Raw genomic sequence first — 14,669 nt, 5'->3', positions numbered from 1 at the left:
GAATTTTGTTTGTGTGTTTTATTTGTTTATGCAAAATATCCCTGACACTGATGAATGTGTCCATTAGTATGCTATTATATATTTAACAATTGGTTCTCAAATGGGGCAGCAGTAGGGATGTTTTGATTTGTAGAATTTGCCAATTTCTGTGATATAAATGCTCCCACCATGACCAAATTCAAGCTACCACATGGAAGCCCTAAATACAGAGTTGGAAAGAGATACGCAGTAGTAGAACATTACATATTTTCCCCATACAGATACAATGGATATAAATAACCTCAAGAGCATAACGTCTCTTCTATCTTTTATAATCTAAACGGAACTTGCTAGTTTGAATCCGGAATGAAAAAGTTGAAATACCACATCCCATCACACTGTCTAGTATGTTGAGGGATATTCATAGACACACTGAAAAATAAACTTGCTCATCCTTCCATGATCCAAACACATAGTGACAGAGACTCCAAACACTTGCAAATAAGTAAGTGTGAATATTCCCTGTAGAACTCAGCAAAGATGATGAGCAAATCTCAGGAAATTGTTGTAAAATACCCTCACATACTCTGCTCTGTTTTTCTTATGCCTTTTCCATAGGCTATTTCTACCATTCCTGGGGACTGCGAAGCACAGCATTTTGTTTTGTTTTGTTTGGGGATGCTAGAGAGCCAAACAGAGCTGTTCTTCATTGCATTAGAAAGAGGTATAAAATTTTAAAACATTTTAATAATAGACTTTATTTTGTAGAGCAGTTTTAGGTTTGCAGGAAAGTGAGGGAGAAAGTACAATAAGTTCCCATATAAACTTCTTCCCCGCTGCTGTTCCCTGTATTATTAGCATCTTGCATCAGTGTGTATTTGTAACAACTGATGAACCAATATTGATAACTGTTGCAGTCCATTTTGTGCTGCTATAACAGAATACCTGAGACTGGGTAGTCTATACTGAACAGAAATTGGTTCATGGTTTCAGAGGCCAGGTAGTCCAATATCAAGGTGCCAGCATCAACGGAGGGTCTTTTTGCTGAGTCATCACATGGCAGAGGACAAGAAAGAAAAGGGGGCTGAATTCATCCTTGTATAAGGTCACAAATCCCACCCATGAGGGTGGGGTACTCATGGCTTAATTACCTTTTAAAGCTCTGGGCTCTTAATACTGTCACAATGGCAATTAAATTTCTTTCTTTTCTCTTCCTTTCTTTTTCTTTTTTTTTTTTTTTGAGATGGAGTCTTGCTGTGTCACCCAGGCTGGAGTGCAGTGGCCTGACCTCGGCTCACTGCAACCTCTGCCTCCTGGGTTCAAGCGATTCTCCTGCCTCAGTCTCCCGAGTAGCTGGGATTACAGGTACACACCACCACGCATGGCTAATTTTTGTATTTTTAGTAGAGATGTGATTTCACCATATTGGCCAGGCTGGTCTCGAACTCCTGACCTCATGATCTGCCCACCTGGGCCTCCCAAAGTGCTGGGATTATAGGCGTGACCCACCGCGCCTGGCCTGGCAATTAAATTTCAAAATGAGCTTTGGAAGGGACACACATTCAAACCATACAAACTAAAGTCCGTAGTTTACATTAGGATTCACTCTTTGTGTTAACGCAGTTCTATGGGCTTTCACAAATGCAGTGTCATATATCTGCCATTACAGCATCACACAGGATAGTTTCTCAGCCCTAAAAATCCCCTATGCTTCAGTTATTCATCCCTGTCTCTCTACCTCCTTCCAATTCCTTGGCAATTATGGATCTTTATGCTGCCTTCTAGTTTTGTCTTTTCCAGAATGTCAAATAGCTGGAATCATACAGTAAGCAGATTTTTCTGACTGGCTTCTTTTACTTAGAAATATGCATTTAAGGATTCTTCATGTCTTTTCATGGCCTGATAGCTCTTAATTAAATTTTTTATCTTGAGATTTTTTTTTTAGATAATCATAGTTTCACACGCAGTTGTTAGATATAATATAGGGCTATCCCATGTGCCCTTTCCCAGTGGTAACATCTGGCAAAACTATAGTACAATATCACAACCAGAATATTGACATTGATACAGTCAAGAGATGTAACATTTCCATTCCCATAAGGGTCTCTTGTGTTGCCCTTTCATAGCCATCCCCACTTCTCTCTTGGCCCTATCTCTCCTTAAACCCTGACCAATCACTATTCTGCTCTCCGTTTCTATAAATTTTCTGTAATTTCAAGAATGATATACAAATGAAATCATACATACAGCATATAACCTTTTGGGAATGGCTTTTTCATTCAGTGTAATTCTCTAGAGATTCATCCAGGTCTTGTTCTCAATGATTTGTTCCTTTTTGTTGCTGAATACCATGCTGTGGATGGACCACAGTGTTTTTAATAGTTTACCCATTGAAATACATCTGGGTTGTTTCGGTTTTTGATTATCAAGAAGGAAGATGCTATGAACATTTGTGTATATGATTTTGCAAGAACACAAGTTTTCTTTCTTTCTTTCTTTCTTTTTTTTTTTTTGAGACGGAGTTTCGCTCTTGTTGCCCAGGTTGGAGTGCAAATGGCGCAATCTCGGCTCACTGCAACCTCTGCTTCCCAGGTTCAAATGATTCTCCTGCCTCAGCCTCCCAAGTAGCTGCAATTACAGGCATGCACCACCATGCCCGGCTTATTTTTTGTATTTTTAGTAGAGATGGCGTTTCTCCATGTTGGTCAGGCTGATCTCAAAGTCCTGACCTCAGGTGATCCGCCTGCCTCAGCCTCCCGCAGTGCCGGGATTACAGGCGTGAACCACCACACCCAGCCAAGAACACAAGTTTTCATTTCACTGGGATAAATGTCCAGTATTGCTGGGTAGTTCTGCATTCAGTTTATAACAGAATTTATGAAATTGTTTTCTAGAGTGTCTGTATCATTTTACATCTTCAGCAGCAATATGCAAGTGACCCAGTTTCTCCACATCCTCACCAGCAAATGGTGCTGTCATCATTTTTCATTATAGACATTCTGATAAGTGTGCAGTGATATATCATTGTGAGTTTAATTTGCATTTCCCTAGTGACTGATGATGTTTACCATCTTTTCAAATGCTTATTTGCAATCTGTATATCTTTTTCAGTTGAAATGCCTCTTCATGTTTTGGTCCACATTTTAATTGGATTGTTTGCTTTTTTAATAGTTAATTTTGATTGTTCTGTATTTATGCTAGACTGTTCTCAAGGTTATATGTTTTGAAAATATTGTTTCCCATCCTGTAGCTTGTCTTTTCATCCTCTTACCAGGGTCTGTCTCAGAGCAAACGTTTTTAATTTTGATGATGTCCAGTTTATCAATTATTCCTTTTATGGATTGTGATTTTGGTGTTGTTTAGCAACTCTTTGCCTAGCCCTAGGTCCCAAAGTTACACTAATGTGATTTTTCTTCCTTAGCCTGTTAACATGGTGAATCTTTGCCTCGCTCTAGATCTCAAAGATATAGTAATGTGATTTTTCTTCCTTAGCCTGTTAACATAGTGAATTACATTGATTGATCTTCGAATAGTAAAACAGCGTTGCCTCCCTGAATTAAACCCCACTGGCTCATGATATAAAATTCTTTTTATATATTGCTTAATTATATTTGCTAATAATATGTTAAAGATTTTGCTTCTATATGTATGTGGTATATTGTTTTGTAACTTTTTCTGTGTGTGTTTTTTGTTTTGTTTTGTTTTTTTGAGATAGGGTCTCACTCTGTCACCCAGGTTGTAGTGCAGGGCCTGATCTTGGCTCACTGCAACCACCTCTCAGCCTCAACTGATCCTTCCACTTCAGCCTCCCAAGTAGCTGGGACCAACGCACCACCATGTCAGCTAAATTTGTGTGTGTGTGTGTGTGTGTGTGTGTGTGTGTGTTTGGTACAGATGTGGTTTCACCATGTTGCTCAGGCTGGTCTTGAACTCTTGAGCTCAAGCAATCCACCTGCCTCAGGCCTCCCAAAGTGCTAGGATTACAGGCGTGAGCCACCCCGTCTGGCCTGTCTGTGCGTGTTGTCTTTCTCTGGCTTTGGTATCAGAATATCATTACCTTAATAAAATGAACTAGGAAGAACTCTCTTCTATTTTGGGGCAGAAATTATGTGGCATTGGTGATAATTGTTCTTTAAATATTTGATAGAATTCTTCAGTGAAATCATTTAAGTCTGAAGGCTTTTGGGAGGTGAGGAGAGTTTTAGACTATAAACTGAATTGTCTGAATAGTAATATAGTTAATCAAGTACTCGTTTCATGTTGGGTGAACTGAGGTAATTTGTGCTTTTTGAGGAACTGGTCAATTTTTTCTAATTTTCAAGTTTATGTGAATTTATATGTAGAATTGTTTGTAGTATTAATATTCTTATTATCTGTTTGCTATCTGCAGTGTCTGTAATGATATCTCTTATTTTGTTCCTAATATTGTTACTTTGTGCCTTCTCTATCTTTTCTGTGTTAATCTCACTAGAGATCTATCAATTTTACTGATCTTTTAAAAACCAGCTCCATACTTCATTGATTTTCTCTATTGTTTTTGTTTTTTATTTCATTGTTTTCTGCTCTTATCTTTATTATTTCTTTCCTTCTGCTTGCTTTGGGTTTATTTTGTTCATCTTTTTTTTACGTTTTTTGGGGTAGACACTTAGTTTATTGATTTGATACTTTTTTCTTTTTTAACTGTACATTTAGTGCTATAAATATTCCTCTCAGCACAGCGTTAGCTGTTTCCCATAAATTTTGATATGCTGTATTTTCATATTCATTTAGTTCACTGAATTTTTCATTTCCTTTGAGACTTCCTTTTTTGTCCCATGAATTACTCAGAAGTATGTTGATCAGTTTCCAAGTGTTTGGAGATTTTCCTGTTATTGCTCTGTTACTAATTTCTAGTTTAGTTTTATTGTGATCAGTGCTAACACTCTGAATAATTTAATCATTTTAATTTGTTGAGGTTTATTTTATAGCCCAGGATATGATCTATCTTGATATATATTCCATTGGCACTTGAAAGAAATGTGTATTCTATTGTTGTTGAATAAAATATAAATGTCAATTAAGTCCTATTGGTTGCTAATATTGTAGAACTTTATATTCTTACTGCTCTTCTGCCTAGTTGTTCCATCATCTGTTAAGATGGGGGGAACTGGCCGAGCGCGGTGGCTCAAGCCTGTAATCCCAGCACTTTAGGAGGCCGAGATGGGCGGATCACGAGGTCAGGAGATCAAGACCATCCTGGCTAACACGGTGAAACCCTTCTCTACTAAAAAACACAAAAAACTAGCCGGGCCAGGTGGCAGGCGCCTGTAGTCCCAACTACTCGGGAGGCTGAGGCAGGAGAATGGCCTAAACCTGGGAGGCGGAGCCTGCAGTGAGCTGAGATCTGGCCACTGCACTCCAGCCTGGGCGAAAGAGCAAGACTCAGTCTCAAAAAAAAAAAAAAAAAAAGATGGGGGCAATTGAAGTTTCCAACTATAATTGTAAATTTGTCTATTTCTCCTTTTAGTTCTACATTTTTTACTTTAAATATTGTGTAGCTCTGTTTTTGGTGCATATACGTTTGGGATTTCTAGGTAATCTTTGTGGATTTGCACTTTAATCATTATATAATGCCCTTCTCTGTCTCTGGTAAATTTTGTTGCTCTGATTTTATCTGATATTAATATCAGATAATATTTGGTTGATGTTGCTAGATGCCTATTTTTCCATTCTGTTACTTTCACTTGCTTATAATGTTACTATAGGCAGTGAGTTTCATGTAGGCAGCATAGTTCAACAAACCATAGTTGGTTCACTTTTAATCCAATCTGACATCAATTGATGTATTTAGATTATTTATATTTAATTTATTAATGTATTAGATCTTAAGTATGTAATTTTTATTTTTTTCTGAGACAGAGTCTTGCTCTGTCACCCAGGCTGGAGTGCAGTGGCAGGATCTCAGCTCACTGCAAGCTCTGCCTCCCAGGTTCACACCATTCTCCTGCCTCAGCCTTCCGAGTAGCTGGGACTACAGGTGCCCACCACCACGCCCGGCTAATTTTTTGTATTTTTTAGTAGAGACAGTATTTCATCTGTTAGCCAGGATGGTCTCGATCTCCTGACCCCGTGATCCGCCTGCCTCGGCCTCCCAAAGTGCTGGGATTACAGGCGTGAGCCACGGTATAGAGTTTTCAAATGTATCCGTTCATGTAACTTTCAGGAGTTGTTCTAAGTATTGCATTATATATGCATAACTTATCATAGTCTACTGATGTTGTCATTTTACTAGTGCAAGCAAAGTACAGAAAATTTATCTACTTTTGACCAGACACGGTGGCTCATGCCTGTAATCCCAGCACTTTGGGAGACCGAGGTGGGCGGATCACTTGAGGTCAGGAGTTTGAGATCAGCCTGGCCAACATAGAGAAACCCCATCTCTACTAAAAATACAAAAATTAGCTGGGCGTGGTGGTGGCAGGCACCTCTAATTCCATCTACTGGGGAGGTTGAGGTAGGAGAATCAATCAAACCTGGGAGGTGAAGGTTGCAGTGAGTCGAGATCAGGTCATTGAACTCTACCCTGGGTGACAGAGTAAGACTTTGTTTCCAAAAAAAAAAAAAAAATCTACTTCGATGTCTTTTTATTCTCTCCTGTTTATAAAATAATGGTCTTCAGTATTTCTTCTACATTCATTTACATCAATCAATGTTATAATTTTGGCTTCCACAATAAAATATAATTTAGAAAGCTCAAGAGGAGAAGGAAAGCCTGTTGTATATACCTATATTTCTGCTTACTAATACCTTCTTTATCTCTGATGTTCCAGGCTTCCTTCTTTTATTGTTTCCTTTCTGTTTTAAAAAAAACTTCATTTAGCCATTCTTTTAGGGTAGGCTTTCAGGCAACAAATTCTGTCAGTTTTCCTTCATCTGAGAATGTCTCAAGTTCCCCTTTATTTCTTGCAGGATATTTTTCACTGAGTATGGGATTCTGGGTTGACAATTCTTTTCTTGCAGCACCTAGAAAAATATGGCACAACTTCCTTTTGGCCTCCATGATTTCTAATGAGAAATCCACTATTATTTTAGTTATTTTCCCCTTATAAGTAAGTTGTTTTCCTCTGGTGGCTTTCAATATTTTTTCTTTGTCTTTAGTTTTCAGAAGCTTAATTATAAGTCTTGTTGTGAGTTATATGTGTTTATTATGTTTAGGGTTCTCTTAGCTTCTTGAATCTGTATGTTTATATTTTCTGTCAACTTTAGGACATTTTTCAGCCATGATTTCTTTAAGTAGTTTTCTAGCCTCCCCTTATTTTTCCTCTCCTGGAACTTCAATGACATGAATGCTATATCTTTTATTAGAGTCCCATGAATCCCTAAGAATACCTCGTTCATTTGTTTTCAAGTCTATTTTTCTCTGTGTTGGTCTTATTGGGGAACTTCTATTATTCAAACAGCTAAGTGATTCTTCTCATTTGCCCCCTCTATTTTACTGTTGAGCCCATTCACTGAGCTTTTACTCAGGTTATTATATTTTCAGTTCTAAAATTTTATTTGGTTCTTTACATCTTTTATTTGTTGGCTGAGTTTTTTTTTTTTTTTTTTTTTTTTTTTTTTTTTTTTTTTTTTCTGCTGCTGATGGAGTCATCGGCAAAAAAACCTTTCCATTTAAAGAATTTGTTTCAACTCATCCTTTTTTATGGCTGCATAATATTCCATGGTGTATATGTGCCACATTTTCTTAATCCAGTCTGTCACAGATGGACATTTGGGTTGATTCCAAGTCTTTGCTATTGTGAATAGTGCCGCAATAAACATACGTGTGCATGTGTCTTTATAGCATGGATGCAGCTGGAAACCATCATTCTTAGCAAACTATCACAAGAACAGAAAGCCAAACACCGCATGTTCTCACTCATAGGTGGGAACTGAACAATGACATCACTTGGACTCGGGAAGGGGAACATCACACATCAGGGCCTATCATGGGGAGGGGCGAGGGAGGAGGGATTGCATTGGGAGTTATACCTGATATAAATGACGAATTGATGGGTGCAGCACACCAACATGGCACAAGTATACATATGTAACAAACCTGCACGTTATGCACATGTACCCTAGAACTTAAAGTATAAAAAAAAAAAAAAAAAAAGAATTTGTTTCAAGTGGTTTCCTAACTGCTTTCTGAAGCATTGTTTTAAATTATGGGTACTTCAAAATCTTTGTCAGATAGTTTTAATATCTCAGGCATCCCAGTGTTAGCATTTGATTGTTTTTTTTTTTTTTCATTCAGTTTGAGATTTTTCTAGTTCCTTGTATGATAAGTGGTTTTCAAATTTAAGCCTGGACATTTTCACATTATGTTCTGAGACGCTTGCTCTTTAAATAAACCTTCTTTTTCATCTGTTCTTATCTGACACTGCTCCAGCAGAGAAAGGGGAGTGCCAACTCATTGCTGCCAAGTGAATGTAGAAGTCTGGGTTCCCTATTTGGCTCCACTGAAACTTGAGGGGAGCCTCTTTGTTATTGCTAGAAGAGGACAGGAGTTCAGACTCCCACATAGTCTTCACTAAGACTGCGGAGACAAGGAGCTAGTTACTGGCCAACAGGAATGAAAGTCCCAACTTCCCACTCGGTCTCTCTGACACCACCCTAGTGGGAGTATTGGAGAAACTTGTTACAGCCTCACAGGGTGAAATTCTGGGCTCCCCACAAGATCTTAATGTGGGTGAGAGTGAGGTCAAAGTGTTTTCTGTGGTGCTTGGCTAAAGTAGCGTGGCCATTGTCTAAACATTTTCTGTCTTGCAAAGGCAGCCCCTTTCCTGGTCCTTTAGCTGGAGAGAACAGCCTTTCATTGGTGCTTTGTTTGTCTGCACCTCTTGGTGTTTTTGGGTTGCCATCATCTTCAGCTTCAAGTCTGAGATTTAGGGGCTAAAAGAAAACCCAGAGTATTAACCACCATGTTGTTCCTTGGGTCTTGGGGTCCCTAGCTTGTCTGCCTATTTCTTTACACTTTCAGAGTTATTTATTTATTTATTTATTTATTTATTTATTTATTTATAATGTTCAACATGGGAGATTGTACTTAATAGCTTTATAAGAAAAAATGCATCTACTTCATCTTCCCAGAAGCAAAAATCTTGATATTGTGACTTTTATAATTAGTGGACTCCTCTCCATGAAAAAATAAAATAGGTAAACTAATTTTTCTTTCAAAAGAAAAGTGAGGAGAAAATTACACAAGTAGTTCTGTTGTTTTATTCTAAACATTCCCAAAAGCTTAATTGTTATGGTTAATATTTCATATCATCAAAGAATGTTGCCTCAATCAAAATAATTATTTATTTTCCTAATGGCCCAGTTTTTCTTCCTATGCACTTAATGGTAGTCAACAGTGGCAAAAAGACTGTGTGGATATTGCAGAAATATATTAGTGATTACAGAAGCAAGTGGAAGCGTGTATCTCTTTTGGATTTTGGAAAAACTGTTTAGTAATAGAAATAGAAAATAACACTCATTTACTGAATGTCTGGCATATTTAAGGTATGGGAGACACAGAGAGTAAAACCTAAAGAAAATGCAAACCATAAAACAAATAAAGCAAAATCAAATATATGCGATTCAGTGTTATGGGAATATAGAGAATGAATGAGTAATTATGAATAAAAATTTTAGGTAAGAAATTAATATAAATGGCATGTGAGCTGTATTGGGGGAAAAGTTCACTCAATACTTATCATCTGCCTACTTTATGGAGGCTAGTCAGTGCTAGATGCAGAACAAATAGTATTTTGACTGAGTCTGGGAAATGGGGTGGGGTGGAGTGGGTGGGCAGGCATTTCAGTAGGGGGATAGCTAAAGCTGACACATAAAATGTGGGGAGCAAAACAGAGTTTATGAATATAACTATGAAGCCATGCTATTTGAAAGCTCATTCTATACGGAAAGACTAAATTGTACTAGTAGTAATTACAGGTAACTTTTATTCACACTATGTGCCAGGTACCAGGCTACATGCTTTACACGAAGCATTTTATTTCATTCTCATATTAATGCTTTGCAACAGGTATTAGTATTATTAGCTCCATTTTAGAGATGAAGGAACTGAGTTTAGAGAAAATAAGTAACATACTTATGATCATGCAATTAGAAAGTCGTGGAATTTTAGAATTAAGAAATTTAGAATAGCATTGAAAATGCTTACTTTGGGATTTTACTCCTATGAATATTGTTTTACAGATGTTGATGGCATGGACCTGGGCAAAAGGTCAGCATCCCCAGAGACATCATGTTGGAAGAATTATCCCATCTCAGTAACCGCGGTGCCAGGCTATTTAAGATGCGTCAAAGAAGATCTGACAAATACACATTTGAAAATTTCCAGTATGAATCTAGAGCACAAATTAATGTAGGTATAACTTGAACATGTGGTATCCAAATGAATGAGCAGTATTTCTAAATTTGTATGTATGACTAGTTTCTCAAGCAAATATTCTATATATCTTTTTTCAATTTATTCTGTTAGGCTGTTTTTTTTTATCATAATGAATAGTTTAGGTGGGTAAACAAAAGAAGTATTATGTATGATATGAATATGCTTTTAGTTCAATAGGGACATTGTAAGCTTGTAGATTTGGCACTGAGGAACTTGTCTTTTCCACTAAGAGGAGGGACAGGGAATGGAGAGAAGTGGTACTAAAAGTTTCCATGGTCTTATCACAACCAGTTACATGTTTGAGATGGAAACACTTCCAAAGCACATAGCGCTCCACAAGCGAGGATAAGCATTTTATTCACTGAGTAAATCTTGGCACTGAAAACATGCCTAGGAACTACAGACACATTCAACGTCCTTTCAAAGCATTTATTCCGCATTGTGTAGGGAAGTCTGGTACTCACTAACGACAAAACTAGTTTGGATATAACTCTTTGGACAGAGATTTCCTCAACTCAAAGCTAGTAAACAAACAAAATTAAACTACATTTTACTTTATTGTATTAATATTATATTCACTTAAACTGTCATTTAAAAGATTGTAGAGGAAATAGTTGATAGTAGAAAGGCAACCAGCTTTGGGAAGATGGCTTTAAAATTCAAATGGCTGGTGTGAAGAATCAAAAGGAACAGTGCAATTGTCTTAAATTTGAAAAGATCATGATGACTTCAACAAATACGTTTTATTTACTGAGAGTTTCTTCCTAGAGCTATTAAAGATTTACTTACAAATTTAAGCCTGAAAACTCACCAGCTCCCATCACTAATAAGTTGTTTTGAATGGACAGCTCACTTCTTTACAGCAAACAGACTAATTTCCCTGATTTATTTTACCATAATTACTAAAACACATTATAGAAACTAATATCTACATCCACAAACACCAACATTTTGTTTCCCATATTTCTATTTTCCTTGTTACGTTTTTTGTTAACAGAAAATGTTGAGAGGACATTTAACAAATTTATTTTCATATTTGTGAACATTCTTCAGCCATCCATTGATTAAATCTAGTTTTAATTGTGAATTCAGTTAGCCATCAAATCTTACTCAACTATAGTATTTACACTTGTGAGAAATGATTTTTTAGTTGAAGTCAGTGTACCCTATAAGTATTCCCAGTATCCTCTTACCAAAACATCTTCTAAGTATGAGTCAAAATAATCCCTACCCCATCTGCTGGAGTCTATGTAATCATATTCTTTCAATAATGACAATAGAGAAGACTCTATGGAGTAGTACAAAATAAGGTGGCTTAAGGAAGTCTTTGAAAAGTCATCTGCAAGTTTAGATATTTGAATAAACGAATAATGTCAGTTTTATAACTTCCACTTACATCTCTAGGAATAATGCTTTAACTACAATTCTGAAGAAAGGTACAATAAGATTTAAAATGTCCCTGTGAACACAACATATTATCTTACCACCAGTATTTCAAATTATTGACTATAATTTTATATACCTGTGGTTGAATGTGTGCTGGTTACACATAATACATATAAGACCATGTCTTGGCTGGGCACGGTGGCTCATGCCTGTAATCCCAGCACTTTGGGAGGCCGAGGTGGGCGGATCCACGAGGTCAGGAGATCGAGACCATCCTGGCTAACATGGTGAAACCTCCGTCTCTACTAAAAAATACAAAAAAAAATTAGCCAGGTGCGCTGGCGGGCGCCTGTAGTCCCAGGTGCTCGGGAGGCTGACGCAGGAGAATGACGTGAACCTGAGAGGCGGAGCTTGCAGTGAGCCAAGATCACGCCACTGCACTCCACACCCCAGTCTGGGCCACAGAGCCCGACTCCGTTTCAAAAAAAAAAAAAAAAAAGAACATGTCTTGACAATTTTCACTATTCCCAGAAGACTGGGCACTGAATAAATAAAATGGCCCCAAGCAGGTTTATTGAAATAAATAATTAAATATTGATAAATAACTCAGAGCAATAAGCAATAATAATGTATGCAATAAAGTCATATTTTATTGAGTTACATAACATACTCTGAAGTGTGATGAATTTTACTCTTCTTTCAAAATAAGTAAAGTAGTATTCAAGGAAGTATGTTCATTTGACTTAAGCAACACCATAATAAAGAAGATTGAAACTCAGCTGTCAGAACTCTAGAGTTCTTGGCACCAACTCCTTTCATGGTGTAATTAAAGGAAACTCTGGCCTGGGAATCAGGAGACCAAGGTTTGGTCCTGGCTCTCCCACCAGCCATGTGATTTAGCGTTAACTCAAAAGGGTTTTGTTTTGTTTTGTTTTGTTTTTTGTTTTTTGCCTTTCTGAATTTCTCCCTTCATTTTAAAATAAAGATATGCACTCCGATACTCTCTCAGGTGCCTTCTGTCTTTAATGATCTGTGTGTTGCCTGATCTTAATTCAAAAAATTACCTGCACAATAAATCATTAAGGAAGATAGTGAGCCACATTGTACAATGATACACTTACTTTGTCAAGGCTGTAGATTGCAGCTTGAAACGTTAATATGACAGGAATTCAAAATAATATTAGACTCAGGTCTATTTCCATTCATATTCATTTATACTTTTGGCAAATATTTATTGGGTGCCTATTATGTTCTAGATACTATGCTGCAAGCTCAAAGATAAATAAATACAGGCTTTATCTAGTGATATAGAGACCAAACAACATTGAAAGATAAGAGAGCTTTTATTACTTACAATCTAGTTCTTGAATGATCCTTGTGTGATTTATACCACATTAATCTAATTTATTGACTACATTTTCTGGAACAAGCTTTTACTTTTACTGCTTCCCTTGAGCAATAGATGTTGTCAAAGTAATAATTTAACTCAGCTTTATATATTTCGTATTCTAGTATAATGTTGAAGACCTCATATGAATGAAAATATAAACCACCCTCCTGGTAATTAATGCCATTTGTTCAAACATTACCATTTTAAAATAGAAAAAATAAGTGTAGCTTTGAATTCTACTGGTGAGGGACACTGGCAAATTCAAGCTACATATACTTTCTATGACATAAACAGCAATAATAGTAAATATGTGTTCCTAAAAGAAATGAACATTGCTTGCTACATGAGCCAATTTTGAAGCCCTAGTTCATAAACTATTTCTTAACCAAAATGGCAAAATGGAGATGGATGAAGAAAATAGGCCACCAGAAATAAAGTAAAATGGAATAATGCTTCATGATAATTAAAATTCTCTTCTTATAAGTTACTATATTNAACAAATAGTATTTTGACTGAGTCTGGGAAATGGGGTGGGGTGGAGTGGGTGGGCAGGCATTTCAGTAGGGGGATAGCTAAAGCTGACACATAAAAATGTGGGGAGCAAAACAGAGTTTATGAATATAACTATGAAGCCATGCTATTTGAAAGCTCATTCTATACGGAAAGACTAAATTGTACTAGTAGTAATTACAGGTAACTTTTATTCACACTATGTGCCAGGTACCAGGCTACATGCTTTACACGAAGCATTTTTATTTCATTCTCATATTAATGCTTTGCAACAGGTATTAGTATTATTAGCTCCATTTTAGAGATGAAGGAACTGAGTTTAGAGAAAATAAGTAACATACTTATGATCATGCAATTAGAAAGTCGTGGAATTTTAGAATTAAGAAATTTAGAATAGCATTGAAAATGCTTACTTTGGGATTTTTACTCCTATGAATATTGTTTTACAGATGTTGATGGCATGGACCTGGGCAAAAAGGTCAGCATCCCCAGAGACATCATGTTGGAAGAATTATCCCATCTCAGTAACCGCGGTGCCAGGCTATTTAAGATGCGTCAAAGAAGATCTGACAAATACACATTTGAAAATTTCCAGTATGAATCTAGAGCACAAATTAATGTAGGTATAACTTGAACATGTGGTATCCAAATGAATGAGCAGTATTTCTAAATTTGTATGTATGACTAGTTTCTCAAGCAAATATTCTATATATCTTTTTTCAATTTATTCTGTTAGGCTGTTTTTTTTTATCATAATGAATAGTTTAGGTGGGTAAACAAAAGAAGTATTATGTATGATATGAATATGCTTTTAGTTCAATAGGGACATTGTAAGCTTGTAGATTTGGCACTGAGGAACTTGTCTTTTCCACTAAGAGGAGGGACAGGGAATGGAGAGAAGTGGTACTAAAAGTTTCCATGGTCTTATCACAACCAGTTACATGTTTGAGATGGAAACACTTCCAAAGCACATAGCGCTCCACAAGC

The 14,669-nt window shown here is 36.7% G+C and overlaps 1 protein-coding gene across 1 annotated transcript in view; it reads left to right on the top strand.

Moving 5' to 3' along the window:
• Positions 1–14,669, top strand: part of MYOZ2 (myozenin 2) — a 58,363-nt gene that overhangs the window by 6,243 nt on the left and 37,451 nt on the right. The window contains exon 3 of the mRNA XM_017860533.1: positions 14,132–14,301. Coding sequence (XP_017716022.1) covers positions 14,132–14,301 — 170 coding nt within the window. The remainder of the gene's footprint in view (positions 1–14,131; positions 14,302–14,669) is intronic.

The sequence above is a fragment of the Rhinopithecus bieti genome, unplaced genomic scaffold (genome assembly GCF_001698545.2).
Source record: "Rhinopithecus bieti isolate Rb0 unplaced genomic scaffold, ASM169854v2 scaffold_55373, whole genome shotgun sequence".
NCBI lineage: Eukaryota > Metazoa > Chordata > Mammalia > Primates > Cercopithecidae > Rhinopithecus > Rhinopithecus bieti.
Note: the sequence above shows the minus strand (reverse complement) of the source record. Positions and strands in the feature narration are given on the sequence as shown.